The sequence below is a fragment of the Pleurodeles waltl genome, chromosome 6 (assembly GCF_031143425.1).
Source record: "Pleurodeles waltl isolate 20211129_DDA chromosome 6, aPleWal1.hap1.20221129, whole genome shotgun sequence".
Taxonomy (NCBI): domain Eukaryota; kingdom Metazoa; phylum Chordata; class Amphibia; order Caudata; family Salamandridae; genus Pleurodeles; species Pleurodeles waltl.
This window is the reverse complement of record NC_090445.1, coordinates 1,579,843,005-1,579,861,794: the sequence shown is the minus strand read 5'-3', so window position 1 is coordinate 1,579,861,794 and position 18,790 is coordinate 1,579,843,005. Positions and strand designations below refer to the sequence as shown.

General features: G+C 41.9%; 1 protein-coding gene across 1 annotated transcript in view; it reads right to left on the bottom strand.

Moving 5' to 3' along the window:
* Nucleotides 1-3,426: 3,426 nt before the first annotated feature.
* The window catches only part of LOC138301164 (CCN family member 1-like), a 29,806-nt gene continuing 14,442 nt past the window's right edge, over nt 3,427-18,790 (bottom strand). The window contains exons 2-5 of the mRNA XM_069241356.1: nt 15,254-15,467; nt 13,557-13,925; nt 11,309-11,502; nt 3,427-7,334 (exon numbers count right to left, since the gene is read on the bottom strand). Of these exons, the coding sequence (XP_069097457.1) occupies nt 7,032-7,334; nt 11,309-11,502; nt 13,557-13,925; nt 15,254-15,467 (1,080 nt within the window). The 3' untranslated portion in view covers nt 3,427-7,031. The remainder of the gene's footprint in view (nt 7,335-11,308; nt 11,503-13,556; nt 13,926-15,253; nt 15,468-18,790) is intronic.

Genomic DNA, 18,790 nt, shown 5'->3' with positions numbered 1-18,790 from the left:
ATATTTTAAGCAGCTGAAATTAAGTAATTATCAGAACTGCCGAAGTCCTCCTTTTTGTAATTAACTACATCAGTGTACTACACTATCTCCCTGTGCTACAATGACGGAATTTTCAGTCAACAAAATCAAATAAAAAAGGAAACTGAAAACTTAACTCTCTCATTGTTGACATAGTTGTAATGAAACAAGATTTTTTTTCCAGGCACAACATACACTACATTTCCAGAGAACGGTTCATGAATTTAAAAGCAGGCATTGGCAAAGTCAATATGTTACACCTTTAAAAAGTTAAAGCTGACCTATTGATTCTACCGATGCTTGTTCACATTGGAGCTCCCATGTCATGACAGATGCATGCTACAGAAATGCCAGTGCACACATTTGGTAAGGCTGAATAGCGGCAGGGCTTCCTGACTGAAAATGACAAGAGACTTTACTCCTCACATGTCCACATGCAGAAAATGTTGTATGTCGATATCAATGCTGATGGACAGAACAGTCAGCCAGTTCCAAAAGCCAGCTATATCCACTGGGGGTAGTGTCTGAAGAAGGGTGTCCAAAAGCCCTTTTCTGTACGTATGTGATGTGTTGTGTGGCTTGTGCCTTATATGATGACAATACCTTTCATTAGACAGCTAAAGCTTTGTTTAGCGAGACCTAAAATTTGGGGGTTTTGGAATCATTCAGCACCATAACTAAGTGAATCCCTACTGCTGGTTAAATTTTCTCTTTTTTTTTAAAGTGGTGACCTTTTTTGCACATTGTCTTGCCTTTCTTGCGGACTGCATTTTCTTGAAGGAGAAATTTAGAAATAAAAACTCTTTAGTTATAACTTATAACCGAAGAGCACTGATGTAAAGTTCTAATTTTAGGTTAGTAGATATGTTACAGGTAGGCTGTGATAATGACATTTGGTATATTGCCATCCATTTATTGCAAGTGTCCATGTAGGAGATAAAGTACTCCCTGACATATATTACAAGGATATTGAATGTAATCAAGGAGTTCCCCGCCAATATAGAAGAACAAGGTCGAAGGCCAAGTCATGGAGCTCTTAGGACACATTGGGTATAATATTCCATACAGTACATGTTCACAAAATCCCAATTCCAACAAACCGTTAGTTCCTTGGTGCCTAGCTCTTTCGTGTTCATAGCAGACAAGAAGAATAAAGACAAAATCTGTAGTGCAAAAAGCAAATAGTAATATTTGTAAAAAAGACATAAGAATCTGTTTATTAAAAGTAGGTTTAAAAACAATATGGCTGAGATTGTTTTAAAACAAGCAGAAATTCTATCTTTCCTCCAAATGACTCACTTCATGGAAAATAATAGACATGTAGCCATAAATATCTCTTTTTTCGGATCACTTTTTTTCTTTTTAGGTAAAGATATCAGAAGAAAAATCAATTTCTCATTTTCCTTATTTAAACTGCAGCTCTAATTATATTCCGGGACAGGCCTTTCATTGTGGCTGTGGACACTGGCAGCAAGCGTTGTGATGTGAGATCTCAACTGTAATACCCTGTCATTTCTATATAACAGGTGATCTGGGACAACACAAGGTGCCTCTAATAAGGAAATTAGAGACAGGCTTTTATAAAGAGATTGCAGTCTCCTATATACCATTAAGCTATAGTACATGGAAGTCTGTAATTCCTAAACAAAAGATCATTTTTAATAGCCTTATTAGAGTTGAGGTGTAGTGTCCATAATACAAAAGTATGTAAATGTTCAACTGTAATAAGTTATTACAGTTGATTTGCTACATCCTAATGCCTGTTGTCAGTGATAGCAGCCATGGTGAAAGGCAGTTGAGAGAGCATAAATATAGCTGCAGTTTAAACAATGAAAATTATAAGTTTTTCTCCTTCTTCTGATCTTTCCTAATATGACCAGTGATCAGAAGAAAGGAGAAATATATGAAATTTTACTTTTTGCACGTTGAGAGTCATTACAGGAAACAGTCTCTCTCTGCATGTTTCTACAAATTCAGAGGTATAGCATTTTTTCTAAACTTTGACTTACATTAAACTGATTCCAGTATCTTTCTGCAGCAAACTACCAGCTGCTTTTTAGTGTTTACTTTCACAAAAAAATTATACTGTTATGCTTCTTGTTTGCAAACACACCATGAGCCAGATTACGAGGTTGGGGGTCTGAAGACTGCCAGTCTCGCAGTGGCTGTCGGACCGTTGCGGCTGTGGCGGTCTGACTGCCACATTACAAGGTTGGCAGGCATACCTGCCAACCTCCCTCCATCCCCTCCGGGATCTCAGATCCCGACGGGCTGACTGCGGTTCAGGTTGCAATCAGCCAGGGCGGCGCTGAACTTAGCACCACCCTGCTGATTACAACCTTGTTCTCCGCCAGCCTTTTCATGGTGGGTCAACCACCATGAAAATGCTGGCGTAGAACAAGTGCAGTGGGGCAACGGGGGGGGGGGGCTGCACTACCCGTGTCATGGGCAGTAGTCCCCCTGCCTAGCACCCTCTAAATGCACACTGTCTGCTGTGCAGACAATGCACATTGGGGGTGCTGGTGCCCCCTGCATGTAGCAGCATTGCAGTTGGCTCTATTATGAGCCACCAACAACCCTGCTGCCCTTTTTCCAGTGGGAAAGTTGTAATGGGACCAGCAGGGAGGTCGACCGCATGGCGGCGACCACCCCGTCAAGAGTTTGGTGGACAGATGTTTCCGTCCACTAAACTCTTAATCAGCCCCTGTATCTTTCATAAGAAAGAGGAAGATGCTAAAGTCGCGAATTAGAGTTTGGTGGGCCAGGCGACTCCATCACAAATGTAATGGATATCCTGTACGCTGTGTTACAGGTCTATTATATCCTGTGGTAAGTGTGATACCTAATGGGATATCTGTCACATCTGTGACTGAATAACCTGTCTGCCAAACTCTAAATCAGGGCCCAAGCTTCGAAATACTTTATGGGTAGTATGGTGATGTGACCATGTAGTAGAAGCAATATTTACCCTCTGCCCTATGTTAAATGGATGTTGCAGATTAGCTCGGACTTCCATGCCCCTATAAAGGAACTCTGTCTTTGGTCTTGTTCCTCTATATGCTTAATGAACTCCTCAGAGACTGTCAATATCCTTATAATGTATGGGAGGGGAACCTTTATCCATATGTAGCCTGGGGAATATTCCAATGCTTGTCACAGTGCTAGTTGGACTACAGATGTTGTGAAGCCACAATTAGCTTTTCATGGCTTATACAGTCCATGTATAGATGGAAGACCATCTGCTCCATGGTCAGTTGTGTCAGTGCTGTGGCAGAAAAAGTCAACAGGACATCCTAGGAGCTACCGGGGTGAGTGATTAGAGCTTGAGAAGGAGCAGAAGGATAGCTTGCATTAAAGAAGTTGTACATATGCATTTCAAGGCACATCGAATGAAACAAAAGTAGCCAGTTTATTTTATATAAAATACTTTTCCTTTAATACTGATAGACATGATACAAATATGTATTAAATCGCAATAACAGATGCCTTAAATAGACACTTTTTACACTCTACAGCACAGATAAAATTTAAAAAATCGTGCCTCAATAATGAAGCAGGGTCTGAAAGAAACACTCCACCTCAGTGAAGTCTATATACAAAAAGATACATTACACTCCCACCCCATAAAAAAAAAAAAGTTTTATGAACCTAAAATAAAACCAAGAAATCAATATCGTTATGCCTTCAAAAGGGGTGCCCAAAAATATATCTCTTTATGTATTATACACATTGCAAAGTACACAGTGCTTCCCCACAGTTGAACACACACAGTTAAGACTTATATACAAAATCTAGAATTTATAGCAGTTTAAACCCAGCCTCAGTTCCTAACTTCAATTTTCTATCTATATAATAGTCCTCTTAATGTTTTTAAAGGGACACGCCTGTCTGTAATCTCAGAGGAAGGTTATTGGTCAGAGTTTCCCTGCTCTATTGGCGTGCTGTATAATTTCTGTCATTACTTTATCGGGCATGGTGTTGCAACATTTTTAAGCTCACGTGTAGGTTTGTCTACTTATTGGCCTTCACACGATTTGGAGAGTTTCATGTGTTTCCTACTGCTGAACCCAAGTATAAATGCCTCATCAGTAAATAACACTAACCAAACTAGCTGCAAGCAACAAAATATATTTTCTTTTTACTTTGTTGCCTACTTACCCTTCTTATATGCTGCTGTGAGCTCAGAGCAGAGATGGAGGAACAAATGCGCTGGCCAGCAACGTCACCTCACTAACGTTATAGGGACTATGTGGCAGCCAATCTTTGAAACAACAACCTTTGAAGTGCCCCTGCATTGTCCATCTAAACTGTTTCAAGGTTGATGGGGTCCTTTAGTACATTCTTCACCCTTACTTGCAACACCACTGTTTGACCTTGAAAATGAGCATGTTTTATACGTGTGAATGCCTGTAGACCTTTTCCTCACAGGTGCCAGGACACCCACGTGGGAAAGGAGTGCCTAATTATACTGGTGTACAAAATGGTGACACTGCAGTGTACGGACATTTCAAAGCTTCATAGAAAGCCTTTTCACTCCAAATACCATCTAGCAGAAATTTAAGGCAAACATATTTTTCTTAGATTCTGCAAGGCATAGCCTTATTCATAAGAAAATAAGTGTTGTAACCATTCACACGACTAGTTAAGTATTACTCATCCTATTGACAATCTAATAGGACCCAACTAGTAGGACAAACGTGGTTGGCAGTGCTTAATTTGAGCCAGTGTTTGCCAATGGAGTCCACCAGCACTCAGTTTTGGGGGCCAGCACTTATTTTATCTCATCAGACTTTGACCAGAGCAAGAAAAAAAATACAAATAAAGGAAGAGGAGGGAGGAGAAACATTGAAAACAGTGACAAAAAAGAAAGCTGGGATGAAACAGATGCTGCAACAGACAGATAACCTGGTAGTGAGTGTCGGGTGGTGGATGAAAGAGGCACGAGATGGAATAATGCCTACACAGCCTTGGTATTCAGCACCATGACCTTCGATAATGCAGACCACATGCTTCTGAGAAAAACTGGGCACCAGCACTTATTCTTTTCCAAATTAAGCACCGATCCCAGGACTACTCCATGTAAATAACAAGCAACCTAGGTGTTTCAACAAAAGTATGGAAATTGGAATAATATATGGCAACCATAGTGTGAAGGTTTGTAGGTTGATAAAGCTGGTGAGATGGTAAGGGTTTAATGTTTTTGGTTCAAGACAAACAGAATCAATATGGCTCTGTTATGTGTTCACCATTCACAAAACCTCATTAATTTTGAGGTTATTTCTTTATTTTAGACATTGTTTGCATAGCCAGTCAGTTGTTTCAGACTGAACATAGATGAAAAGGCGCTACAATAATGCTGATCACTGAACAACGGATGTAGATTTCAGGAGAGTGATTTAGGACTAGCAACACAGGTGACCTTCACTAGGTTAAAGTCCTAGCATTACCAATGTATTTATCTCAGTCAAAGCCCAGTAGATACTGTAGGTTTACATCTTAGCATAAATGTATTCCTTCATCAGGTGTACCCAAAATTGAACATAAAGTGAATCAACGAAAGAGAAAGGAGTATCTCCTTTTGGAACTGCTCCCACCTTTGAGAAAACACATAGTTCTAACTTGAATTCCACACCCCATTTTTTCCTGAGGTTTTAAAAATAGTACACGTTTGGCAACACTTGTCCCTGAAGTTGGTAAATACTCTCCTTGCAGCTAGTTTATTTTTCAGACTGTACACCCTCAGAAAGGCTAACAGCCATCAATGACCCCAAAGTTTGGCATGAACTTCAATGTGCTGGGCCCTTAGTGCATCATTATTCACGAGTCTCAAGAGCCTGAACACGTATAAGGGCAGCATCTAGTTCATAAAGTGACATCCACTCAGAAAACAAGCATAGGTGACTAGCAAACTGCTGGTGTCCTTGGGGACTATAGTGATTACATAAGGCAATGTGGTGAAACCACTAGTTGATCGTTTGGTGCAAGGCGTATTATTCTATGCATCTAGTATGCTTTATAGCATTCCTTCATGGGCTCCATTCACTCAGTTTCTCCTCCACGACATAATAGTCCAACTCATCAGGAAACATCCTGTATAACACCAATGAACCCATTTGGAGCCCGAACGTCAGAGAACAACAAGAGAACCCAACTCCACTTTCCTGTTGACTACCTAGCATCGTTTACATTTAACTGGGTCATCTTTTCATTTCCCCTAAGCGAGGTTCATGACTTGTGTAATAATCTATACAAACTTACTTAATTACATGTTTCAACACTCTACTAACCCAGCCCTCACTATTACACTAAATGGTGGCTGTTAACATTAGGACTAGATTTAGAACAGAATCTAATGGATGAGCAATCCGTAGCCAAACACCAGAAAGCAAATATTTGCGAAGGATCACACAGACATGAGGCTCATGGTGGCATAGATGAGTTGGAGGGCTACAAGACCATGGCAGAGAACGTGCAAGTAAATCGTGACTTGTGACTAACACATTTGTTGTGCATAGTTTTACGATGTAGCGCATTATTGAAAGAATATATCTCCTTGTGCACAAGTGCAGCAGAGTAAGGTTAAATTGAGTTTCTAGGGCACACCCCATCAGGTGCAAGCATGCACATGCCTATGTCTGGATTCACTGTGACATTTGTTGATCAAGCTATATATCCCAGCTACGCAAGACACAGGAACGTATCGGCCAAAGAGACATTCTGCTGTTTTTATATGTGCACCATAGGGTCATAGGAACATATCCATTATTCCTGGATGTCCCTTTGTGCTTATGCATGAAGAACACGGGTCCACATGCCACCCAATGGCACTCTCGGGGACACAAAGCACTTCTATCACATGGTAAGGTGCAATTCCCACAAAAGCCCTGGACTCTAATTTAACACCACTTCTATTGGTGGGAGAAGAAGAACGCCTCTTCCGGGAAGCTACAGTTCTATCATTAGGGACCCCAGACTTCACAGGGGAGTTTGTACTCCAATGGTGCTTGATTGCCTCAGTCTGTGAACCTGTGAATGTCATTGTGTAGCCGGTAGTGTGGATAGGACAACTCGCTGTGGTAGGGACAGCTGTGGTGGCATCGACACTTCTCCACCCACATCATGGCTTTGCGGAAGGTCTCACCATCCTCACAACGGAAGCGGACATATACAGTGCGGGTCTTGGAAGGGGTACAGCAACGGCCATCAGTGCATGAGCCACAAAAGTGTGGCTTGTAGCTCCGAGTGCTCTGGCAGCCTGAAAAGGTGAACTTGACGGATTGTTTCGATTTTCGAGTCCGGATGCACTTCTTGCCATTCTGCAAAAAAATTAAAACAAAATGTTCAGCACACACATTCAACCTTCTTTGTGCAAGGAACAACTGAAGTGTAATAGCTTTAATATTAAATTGCAGGAACCTTAGAAACAATAACGAATAATGAAAAGCTAATTTTAGAGCCAAAGCCAAACCTTCCATCAAATTCTCCATATGCACCACTGTCAGGAAGAAAAGTTTTCCTCTCTAATCTGCCCATATTCAGAGACAATTGACTACCAGTAGAAAGTGTGCTTTGCAAGGGCAGCTGCTTTGCTATGGCGAACGAGCGTCGCCCCACTGGCTAAGCCAGAAGCAGAAAAATAAAATGATAATTTACTATTGTTTTATTTTTCTGCGTCTGGCACTGCCAGAAGTGCGAGGGGGAGGGGCTAGGCCTTGGGAGAGGGGAGAGTGCACCTAAGTGAGCATGTGTGTTTGGTCAGCTGTCAGAGGCCAGCCAAACACACATGCGCACTTAGGTTTTTCCAGCCCAGCTGTGTTTAGCAGCCGGGCTGGAGAAACTACACAGACACCAGGGCTATGTCTGAGCAGCAAACTGAGCCATTCAGACCAATCCTGGTGTTGCTTTCGTGCTCAGTTTAGCATGAAAGCAGCACCAGGATTGCTGGGAAGGCTGTGCTTGTTTCCAGACAGTGAATGCTCGGACACCACAAGAGGAGCGACAAGTGAGGCAGCAGGAACGGATGCAACGTAAGTGCATTTTTTTTCACCTAGTCTCCATCTCCCGCACATACCCCTCCCGTTGTGTTGTGTTGCGGCAGCCGTTGGTGGTTTGTTAAGTACCTTTGAGGCGTAGGTATGCTACATTAACAGGCTGCAATGGGATTGGTGGCAGTTCTCTAGTAAATATATTTTACTCCTTTAGCTCACACCACACCAGAAATGTGTTTGTCTAAAACTCTAACGGTGAAGGTTGGCTTAAAAGGGCTCTGCACATCAAGAATAAAGAGCTACTCTCTGATGTGACTGAAGTGCCCAGTCTAGACTAGTTTGGTTGTTGTTGAAGGTGTGCGTAAATAGATTGGGTTTGGTTTACAATGGTAAATTTGGTTGTAAACATAAGTTTGAGACAAAATTAATTTCTTATATTCGTGCCATAAATTCACAAAGACATTCCTGACACACGTAAATGTTTTTTTTTACATAACTCTACAATGAGTATAGAGAAATCCACACCCATGAACCCACTCAAGGAGACCTAAATGAGCATTACAAGACATGGTTTGGCTTGAATGTTTGGGAATGGCCCCAAACATGTACATTTGTGGGCATTCAGAAAATGGCCCCTTTCAAATGGACTTTGTGGTGGGGAGGGGTTTTAGTATTCAGGGAAGGATGGACTTTAGATGTAGAAAGGGTTTTAGGGTCAAGAAATGAGTAATTAAAGGGTGGCGAGGAGCTCTTATGGGTCATGGATGGCTGGTGTTTAAGGGTGGTGAGGGTTTTTTAGGGTTCTGGGATGGGTGGTATTTTGTTTGGGTGTGCTGAATTGTTTTAAGGGTTATGGGATGGGTGGGATTTATGCAAAGAAAAGGGGTTTTAGGGTATAAGGATAGGTGGAGGTAAGGGTAGTGAGTGGTTTTATAGTTCTGGGATAGTGTATTTTTGGGGTAGAAAGGCCTTTTAGGCTTCAGGGATGAGTAGTTTAGGTGTGGTGAGGGATTTAAGGGGGCAGAGATTGATGTGTTTGGTGGTTGTGAGCGGTCAGGGATAGATGTAGTTTATGGGTGGTGTGGGTCAGTGAATTAAAGGATCTGAAGTAATTGTTTGAGAATCTAATAGATATAAATATGGAATATGTCCCCTGAAGTAAAGCATTGAAGTAAATATCCCAGAAAAAAGATGTTTATGAAAATAAGATTTGTCACTATTGCATTTACTTTTAAACAATAAGAATTTAAAAGCCAATTTCATCCAAAAAAGCATTCTATCAAATGGTTTCTACGAAAAGGTAAATGCCATTTGTTCTGCAAATTTCCATTAAATAGTTCAGATAAATGGTTTATCAGTGATGCTATTTCATGAAATTGTTTTTCTAAGAAATCACATACAACCCATTAAGGGTGCAATTTGTACAGCTACTTTTATCAGTCGGTGTGAGAGTCCTGGTTAACATGTCTGTTAGGTAGGGTTTGATGGCTGGTTTTAGTTTGTTGGCTAAGCATACTTGTAAGATTAAGTATTTATATTTCATCAGGTACTTTGTGGGGAGCAGGTGTTTGAGAAATGGAGTGTGATCAGTGACCCACACCAGATGCATTCCGCACAATCCCCATGGTTATGCAAAGCATTCAGTAGGAATCAAGTGGGTTATCAAACGTTGAAAGAAAGACATACTGCATGATCTTTTGGTACAAGGAATCTTTGGTATTAAGGACTGCACACAGTGATTTTGCTGGGGTGGCATTTTTGTGAGGCAATTAGGAAAAAGGTGACTTTCCTGCAAACAGGTCATATACCTTTTGTTAGACTTTCAAAGTGCTCTCCTGGATCACGTCTTTTTAGATACTTACTTTAGGCAATTGCTGAGACACCAGCAAACATCCAAATCCTTAGGGTGTTATTTGCATATTAAATTACGTGTTGAATACAATAAACCTCTCATTCTGAGATGGAAGATGAAAGAGCAGAAGGCCTGGCTATGCAAAGCTCGATCAGTGGGTTCAGAGGCTAGGTACTGGGCAGAGACCTGAGCCATTTCCACACTGAGCATGCATAGTGGTATCTGTGTACGTATATGCTACCCACTGCACACGGTGTCTGATATGCACTGGCAAAGAGCATGTCCTGCTGGTTCAATGGGCTCCAAGGCTGGACACAGGGTTCCGAGGATGAGCACAGGGTCTTACCAGAGGTTCCACCTTGATCAGATTCCACATAGAGCATGCGGATTGTGTACTTGTGGGTTTGATCCCTGGCCCTCTGCACTCATCATATGCTAGTGCTCTGGCAAAGTCTATGTCCAGCAGATTCATTCGTAGAGACGCGAGGCATGGCCAGATGCCTCAGTCGAATGCCAATTCCACACTGACCAAGGACACCGGTCTGCGTACATGTGGGATGGTTGCCTCTCCCCTGCATCCACAGTTTGCGATACATCAAGAGCCGGGCATGGTCAAGGACAATTTATCAGATGACAAATAAAATGCTTGATGAAAAGAATATAAATTCCTTGGAACCTTGAGTGAAGGGGCATTTTGTTTATGATAAAAAACCGAAACATTAAAATTCAATGGTTATGCAATATCCACCTCCTTTTCACTACAACCATCTGAAAATAATTTGTAAAAGAATGGTACTGTTTCCGTGAATCTTTAAGGAAAGGTTAAACTTTCAGATTTCCATACCTGAAGTAAAACCAATGAGGATCTCGAGAGTATTTTCTTGGTGTTGCTATCAATAAGATTTTCCATCCTAAACACCTTTTATTGATGAAAACAGACATTAATTATCGGTAGCCATGGGTAGAGGGTGGCACCCCTGGCTTGCTCTTGATAGATCTAGTCCTGCTCTCTGCCCTAGTTCTCATGGATCATTAAGGCAATAAAAAGGAACAAATAGTAAGCAAGGCTGTGTTTATTTTCTGTAGTTTTTTAGTTTTGCCCTTGAATCTGTCCCCTAGCAACCAGCAGGTTGCTGTTGATAGAAAAATCGGAGAAACAGGTCAACTCCATGATATTGTCAGAGATTAAAGGGTACATGATGTCATTCCCGAAATCCCTAGTCTTTTGGTGAATGGCTGTTGGGTCTGTTTCCATAGAGTGCTTGTGATTCCATTTTTTCTTTTAGTTTTGGGGAGGCTAAGAGTGGTGTGCGAGGAAGGAGTGATTTTTGTAAAAACTACTTGAAGAGGAGTGTAAATTTACCTGTAAGGGCTACACAATTTTGAGAAACAACCAGAGAAGCGGGAGAATGGTGACCAAATGATGGGTGCACTTAGAAGTGTCCTTTACCTTCGGTTTAGCAGGCAGCGGGGTGTCGCAAGGTCGTATCTGGCAGAGCCGCACCTCCTTCATCAGCTTGCAGACAGGGTTGTCGTTGGTGATGCGGGTTGAGAGGCCCATGTCACACGTCTTGGAGCACGGTGACCAGTCCGTGGTCTGGATCGCACACCTAGATTTGCCTTGTCGGGAATGAGACGTCAAACCTGCCCAGGGTGAGAAAATACCATAATATTGAAAAAATAAGTAATTACTTTAACTTGTACCTAACACGGCAACAAACACATCACTGCACAGCCGGGGAATACTAAAGATATAGACCACACGATGTATTTGAAAGCACAACTTGCCCGTCCCTGAAGAAAAGTCAAACCCTTCTGTTTGACCTTCAGGTGTGCTATGCTGCACGGGACCAGTCACTATTAGTGCACAACTGAGTTTCTGAGGATGTTTGAACCTGGTCTATAGTTTGAGATTAATTTTTCATTTCTAATGCACAACATCAACTGTCTCTTCTTATTAGGGGTCGCTGTTATTATTAAACTCCCCTTGTATTGCACGGCTTATAAACTTCAGAAGATTGAAGTGCTGAGTCTACTGTCCTTATTCAAACCTCTGAACCTGCAGGTTACTGCCTCACAATTCTTTGCAGCAGACGCTAAAGCTACTGAGCTATCTTATCTCCAGTCTGCAGAAAATGCACCTTTTTATATCACTGCAATTAGAACTTTAGATAAACAACTAAACACTTTTTGTGCAAATCCCCAACAATCCGTCACAACATTCCTTTGTGTAAAATTGCCAATCCTCAAACAAGTCTGATATGTGGCTGCTTTTAATCTTGTATAAGGTCTATCTCCTCATATTAATACGTAAAAAAATCTTTCCCTTGCTTTTCAACTATTTTTTCGGCATATTCTTTGTATTGGCTCTTAGAGTGAATGTTTCCATAGTATAGAAGAGTTTACTATTAAGAATAGGTACTAAAGGACTCAAGACCGTGATACAAGGGCTAAAACTGACAAAAAGTAATTTCCTACTTTTAGAACTATGGGGAGATTTTGAACTGATGCTGGTGGAACCAGACGGAGATTATGCAATAGAAGCCAATCACAGACGAACAATTAGAAAGAAGATGGCAGCGTAGATCTTTAGTACAACCCCTAAATCTTCAAGCACTATTTCTAGAATCTTCACGAACCACTTATTTTTTTCATGTGAAATCCTCATTAACGATTATGGTGCTATTTTTTTTAACCCACGCAAAGCTTTCTAAAGCTCTAGATGTCAGCCCTTTGTGAAGTAAGAAAAGTTCTCCTTCACCCATGAGAGGTTTCTCTGTGATTTCATTCTCATTTTCACCACACTGTTAGATAATGTTCACGCTAATCACACCCAGTTAAGACGGAAAATGTATGCAGACACTTTCAGGCATACAGTATTTAAGAAAAGTGGCGCTGCAGGCAGTGCAGCTGTACTTTTCTAGCGCCCTTTACTGCCCCCCTACCGCCACCATGTGCGCACTGTATTTAAAATACTGTGCACCATGGTGCAGGGTAGAAGGCAATAGCTTCATTTTTTATGATGCTATTGATGTACTCTTCAGGAGTAGCGCCAACATTTTGGCGCTACTCCTGCAGACTGCTTAGGGGCCCATTGTAAACAAAGGTGTGTCCTCTTTTAATGCCTGCTCTGAGCAGGCGTTAAAAGTGCTGAATAAAATGATGGAAGGAAATCTTAGATCTCCTTGTGCCATTGTTTTTGCCCCACCTCAATGGGGGAATGCCCCCTTTGCACACATTATGCCTGGCGCAGGCATAATGTAATGTAAAGAGTTCAAAGTGGCACAATGCATGCATTGAGCCACTTTATAAATATGACGCAGGGATTTTGCCCATATAACGAAACAGTAGCGTCATAAAAATGACGCTAATGTGTCGGTAGATGGTGATAGGGGCTCTTAAATATGCCCCTTTGTAAGTTACTTTACCTTTTACAGAGTTTCTGTGCACAATTGGAAATGCATACAAAAAAAATCCCCCCTCAAATTTACCATTTGCGGCATAAATTCTCACAAATGCTCAGATCTTCCTCCAAATGTAAGAAAGCACAAAACTGTGTCAAGAGGCAAAGTTACCTATAAAAAAAAAGCTAAACCAGTTGTCGTCCAGTAAAAAGAGAGCGGCAGTCATAACCATAATATACCTTAAGGAATGACAGAAGGTGCCAAATGATCATGCATGAGAACTGTGCACCTTACCTGACCCTTGTTTGAGCCCGGTGCTCACTAGGCTGATGAGTTCATTGCTGGAAACTGGCTCAATATCACGCTCCTCCTCTGCCTCTTCAGATGACCTCCAGGTGTCGTCCGAGTCACCGGTAGTGTCGCCAGAGTCTTCTCGGATGTGGTTGCTGTCACACATCCACTCCTCGCAGCATTGGCCAGGAACCTTTACCAGCCGGGGGTTAATGCAGTCAGAGCTGGGAACTGCCATCTCCTTGGGACAGAGGGGCATGCAGCCCACCACCCCATCAATGCAGGTACACTGGTGTTTGCAATGGGGCTGGAAGTTCTCCCCGTTCTGATAGATTTGCCCAAAGAACTCGCACGGCCTGCCTTCGGACTTTGCTGAGAACGGCAGAAACACATGCAATCAACCAGACTGGAACAGAAAAATATTAACGAGCAATTCACTGGCATTTCCACTAGAGGGCAGGAATGACCCTGTACTAAATTAGCCAGCTCAAACTTCTCCAGTAATAAAAACACTAGCAAAGCCAATAGACATATTTCGTATTTTGAGCACTGCTTATAACATTTATGAAAGCCTGATTCTGTGAATAAACGCAACAAAAAACGATTGCTTTAGAAACATAACGCATCAATGAGACATAGGAGTTCAGGTGTGATGATACAAAGTACTTAAAATACTTTTGAGATGAAATATAGGCCCATATCTATACTTTTTTAGCGCCTCATTTGCGTAATTTTTGACCCAAATTCGGCGCAAACTTACAAAATACAATTTTATTGTCATTTTGCCCGCTTTAGCGTCTTTAGCGTCAAAAAGCGGCACAAATGTGACGCTAAAAAAGTATAAATATGGGCCATAGTCCGCCATGCATTGCAACACAAACATTCGATAGTGGGGGGAGGGGGGGGCGGTGGAAGAATACACCAAATGGGAAGTTGCATGAAGTGAGAGAGACCCATTCCTCTTGGAAGAGCAAAATGCCACTCTATGTACACTTTAAAGAAATGTTAACAAAAGGTCACACTACATGTGCTGTCTGGACATACCTAAAAATAAGTGTTCTTTTTCCAGCCATTCCCATTACTGCCTGCCAACACCATTGCATGTAAACAATTTCAGCTACAATGAAAAGCCAGCCAACTCTTTTCTTGAAATAATTACAAGAATCAGGCAGGATTACATCTTTAAAATAATTCTGGGTGGATATTCATGAGGGTACATTGGTTAACAGCATACAGAATACTAGATATGTAAATGTGAATAATGGATGTTTTTCACTGAGGGCGTTCCCAGAACCAAGCTAGAGTTCCTATGATATACATGAAAACTGGTTGTATGTGAAATGTGTGTAATTTTAGTGCAAAATGCATGAGGGACAATAGAGGAGACATATGTAAAATGGTCTCTCCTCCCAGTCGCAAGAAGCTAAAAAACAACAACAAAAACCGGCCTTCTGCCATCCACACTTGTCACCCTTTGCTAGAATCAGTGCTGCACCAACAGTTTCTAAGATCCCTACCAGAGCAACCTGGAATTCTTCCCTAAAGCAGCACCAATGGGTAAAGCTTTAGTCAATCATTGTGCTACGGCATAGCAATGAACTACCAGATTAATAGTCTGGCATTCGTGCTACCAGGGCGCACTGAAAGCTGTACATAACAAGGTTTTAAAATCAATCCATGAATCAGGTATGGGTACTTACCTCGACATATCCCTTTGGTGGAGGTCAGATCTGCCCCAAAATCGCAATGCAGCCCTTTGATATGATCGCAGGGATGGTCCAGAGAGCAGTCTTCATTGTACTGCCCAGCACAGACTTTGCAACAGCCGCAATAGTCCAGGATCAAACTGATGCCAGGTGAGCAAGCCGGAGGAACTTCAGGGCAGCTGCACTCTGCAGGGCAGGCACAATCCACCTGGGATGGAGAAATGACACAAGAGTAAGAAAGATCTGCAGCAAACCAGGCCAAGTAGTGCTACATAATCATGTTTACTTTCATGTAGAGGGGGATAACCCAGAGTGTGGACCATCAACAGGGTGTACAAGAAGTATGAGACATGATAATCATTGCATCGCTTACATCTCCATTTAAATGGAATTAAATAGTGGGAGAAGTGAGTTCTACAAACAGTTCAGAAGGCACTCAACAGAAACCATATCAAAACTATCCTCTGTTGGACATCTTAGCAGAGAGACTAGGAATGAGTGCATATGGACTCATCCCAAAGTAGAAGGTTGTTGAGTATGGACAAACACCACAAGTGAGATAATGCTGCCATGCGAGAGCTCAGTCTTTGGCCCCACTGCAGCACTTGTATTCCACAATTAGACCATCCCTTGGAACAGTGGTCTAAGATGCATACCTGGAGGGTCATGGATAGACAAGCACAACAAGGCTCATGCTGCTGTGTGAGAGCTCAGTCAGTGGTCCTTGCAGCGCTTGTATCCCACGATTAAAACATCCCTTGGAACGATGGTCTAGGAGGTCCACCTGCAGGGTCATGGATGGACAAGCACCACAAGTAGACTCATGCTGCTGTGCGAGAGCTCAGTTAGTGGCCCCACTGCAGTTTTTGTATCCAACAGTTAGAGCATCCCTTGAAAGCATAGTCTAAGAGGCGTAACTGCAGAGTCATGGATGTTCAAGGTTCACAGTACTTTAAAAATCCAAATATCTATTGCACCAATCTTCAGCAGAACGCTAACTCACCTGGCATAGGAAGCGTTCTGAACAGCGTGCGCAAGACTGCCGAGAGGGTTTGAGGAGGGCTATGTAAGTTGCTACATTTATTTTTTCCCTATTTTCACATAATTTGTGATGTTTTTGCTTATGGCAATCAAGCAAAATGGTGGCTTAAGAGACAATTGGTGACATATATGCCATCGTTTAAAGCTAAAAAATATTTTGCAGGATACACAAACTCCCCGGTGCTATTGAACATAAAGAAGCACAGCAAACAGTAAAAAAGAAAAGAAAAAAAAAAATCTACATACTTTTTCCAGAATGAAATTAGGCCACAGCTACGCAAGGAGCATGAATCATGCACTGCAGTTTGTGCTCGACTTTATTAGTTTTTTTTTTGCTTAGCATTTAATAGAATCTCACAAAGTGGAGGAAAAAATCTTTGCATGGGCGAGGGCAAAAGAAATCCTGGAAAATGGCAACCTTCGCAATAGGCAAAAATAAAAATCTTTGTAAACATTCACAGATGAAAAAAACATCGCATAACCATACTTTCGAGGCAAGATTGCTGGACCACTGTTGCTAGCCACCCATTCTCCACACACTCTTCCCTTCACCCCCTCTTGACCAATCCCATCCCCAGCGTCTAAACCCTTTTACATAAGTTGTTCCTGTACATCTTGTCGTGTCCTTTCGTTTCCCTGCAGAAGATCTGGGCTGGGATTTCGTGTCTACCGTGAGATCCTTTGGGGATTAGACAGCAAGGGTCTGCATTGCATCACATGACAAGGTCATTGAGATACAGTACAGCATCCTCCGGGGACACCACTTAAGTTGTGATGTCTAACATCTTAGGCTGCAAACACACTTTCCTGGAGGGGAAGTAACCCACAAAGGTTTTGCAAGGTTTCTTTAGTTTTTACTTTTAAACTTTACCAAATTTGCAAATATCCTGAAGTTGGCAAATATTTCAATAAACTTCATGGAGTTGTCAAAAGGGAACTTTGACACCCATAGTAATATTATTGTAAAAAAAAAAAAAAATTAAACATTTAAGGCTTCGGATTGGAAAGCACCAGCAAATACCATAGCCACATATCTTGGTGGTACATACTATTGACTCTCAACTAGAATGCAGTCACGATAAACCAAGTCAAAAACCACAATACTGAAATGATGGCAGTACAGAGTATGTGGACATACTGCACTAAGGGCTCCATGTCCAGTTATGCCAGTACATTGCTGGGACAGCACTAATCCACTCAGAGGCAATTACACAAACATACTTGATGCAGGGTGGCTTCCTAAAGGTGTTGGACCAATAGAGCTGAAACCAAAGACAAGTGCAAGACCCCCTCACCACCTGCGGAGTACAATGTGAAACTGATAAAGTGCCAGGAGCAGGGATCAACTGGGAGAGGAGAGACCGTCACTCCCTTGTAGAGATCACCGCAGTGTTTCCCACAGCACTGTAGGGAAGATGAGACCTGCTTGTGGCTTCTATGTTAGGGCGAAAGGACATGGTAAGCAACATCCTTGACTGCCAGTTCTATGTAGACCTGATATAAAAATGAAAGTTAAAGCACCCTGGGGCAAATGTGTGTTCTGGACGTCCCCAGCGGTTGCCCTCTTGATATACAACTCATAAGCAATAACAGGGAACAATTGGTACACCACGTGTTCGAGACCATTTTGTATCCACTAGAACATGACTTACGTGATTTCAACACAGTTACCACCTGTGAAACACTGTAACCAGTGAGCTCAACACTTCTGTGAGTGCAATTCTCAGGTAGTGCAAAAACAGTTGCAATTAATGTTTGAATTTGTTTCTGTATTATCACCAAAGCACTAACTTTGATCATAACCACTGTAAAACGTGGCTCTTTGAAGAAATGCCACAAAACAGCAACATTCTGCTTTCTTGTTAAGGGCAATCTAGTGACCAGTCAAGAAAAGGGCTGATCATATACTGTCAGACTACAACTTTTTAGGAAAAATTCAATAACATAGATTAGTCCTCCTAAAGGAAGGTGTGCACCCTTGACCCCTCTTGAACTGTTCAACCTATTCGTATGGTTGTGCCAAGAGTGTTTTCCTCAGGTGAAAATTTGTGAAATTCCTGATTTTTGCAACTCACCAAGTGTGAAGTGTTACATTTTAAATCTGTCGTTTTTTCTGTCCATTGAAAGAGTATCTTCCTAAATATGGAAAATCATTTAACTCTAAAGAAAGCCAGACAAGCTGTGAGGTCCAAGCAGACCTCTTCTATGTAAGTTTCTTACTTTGCTGTTTTATGCACATTGGTATTGTACAGCAACAAATACTAAATGGTTCATTTAAAGTGTGGTGGGAGGCCTGGCAGTAGGCAAAGATTCTGGCCTAGCGGAGCCCCTGGCTTGCTCCCAAAACAGAGGAGGCCCCCCTGACACATTCAGAGACGCCTGCTACCCTGGCTGTGATCTCGAGTCTTTCATTGTATCTGCAGGCACAGAGGAACCATGTTCCTGCCTTGGTGCCATGTTTCCAACTGTAGAGCATTAAGAGGTCAAATC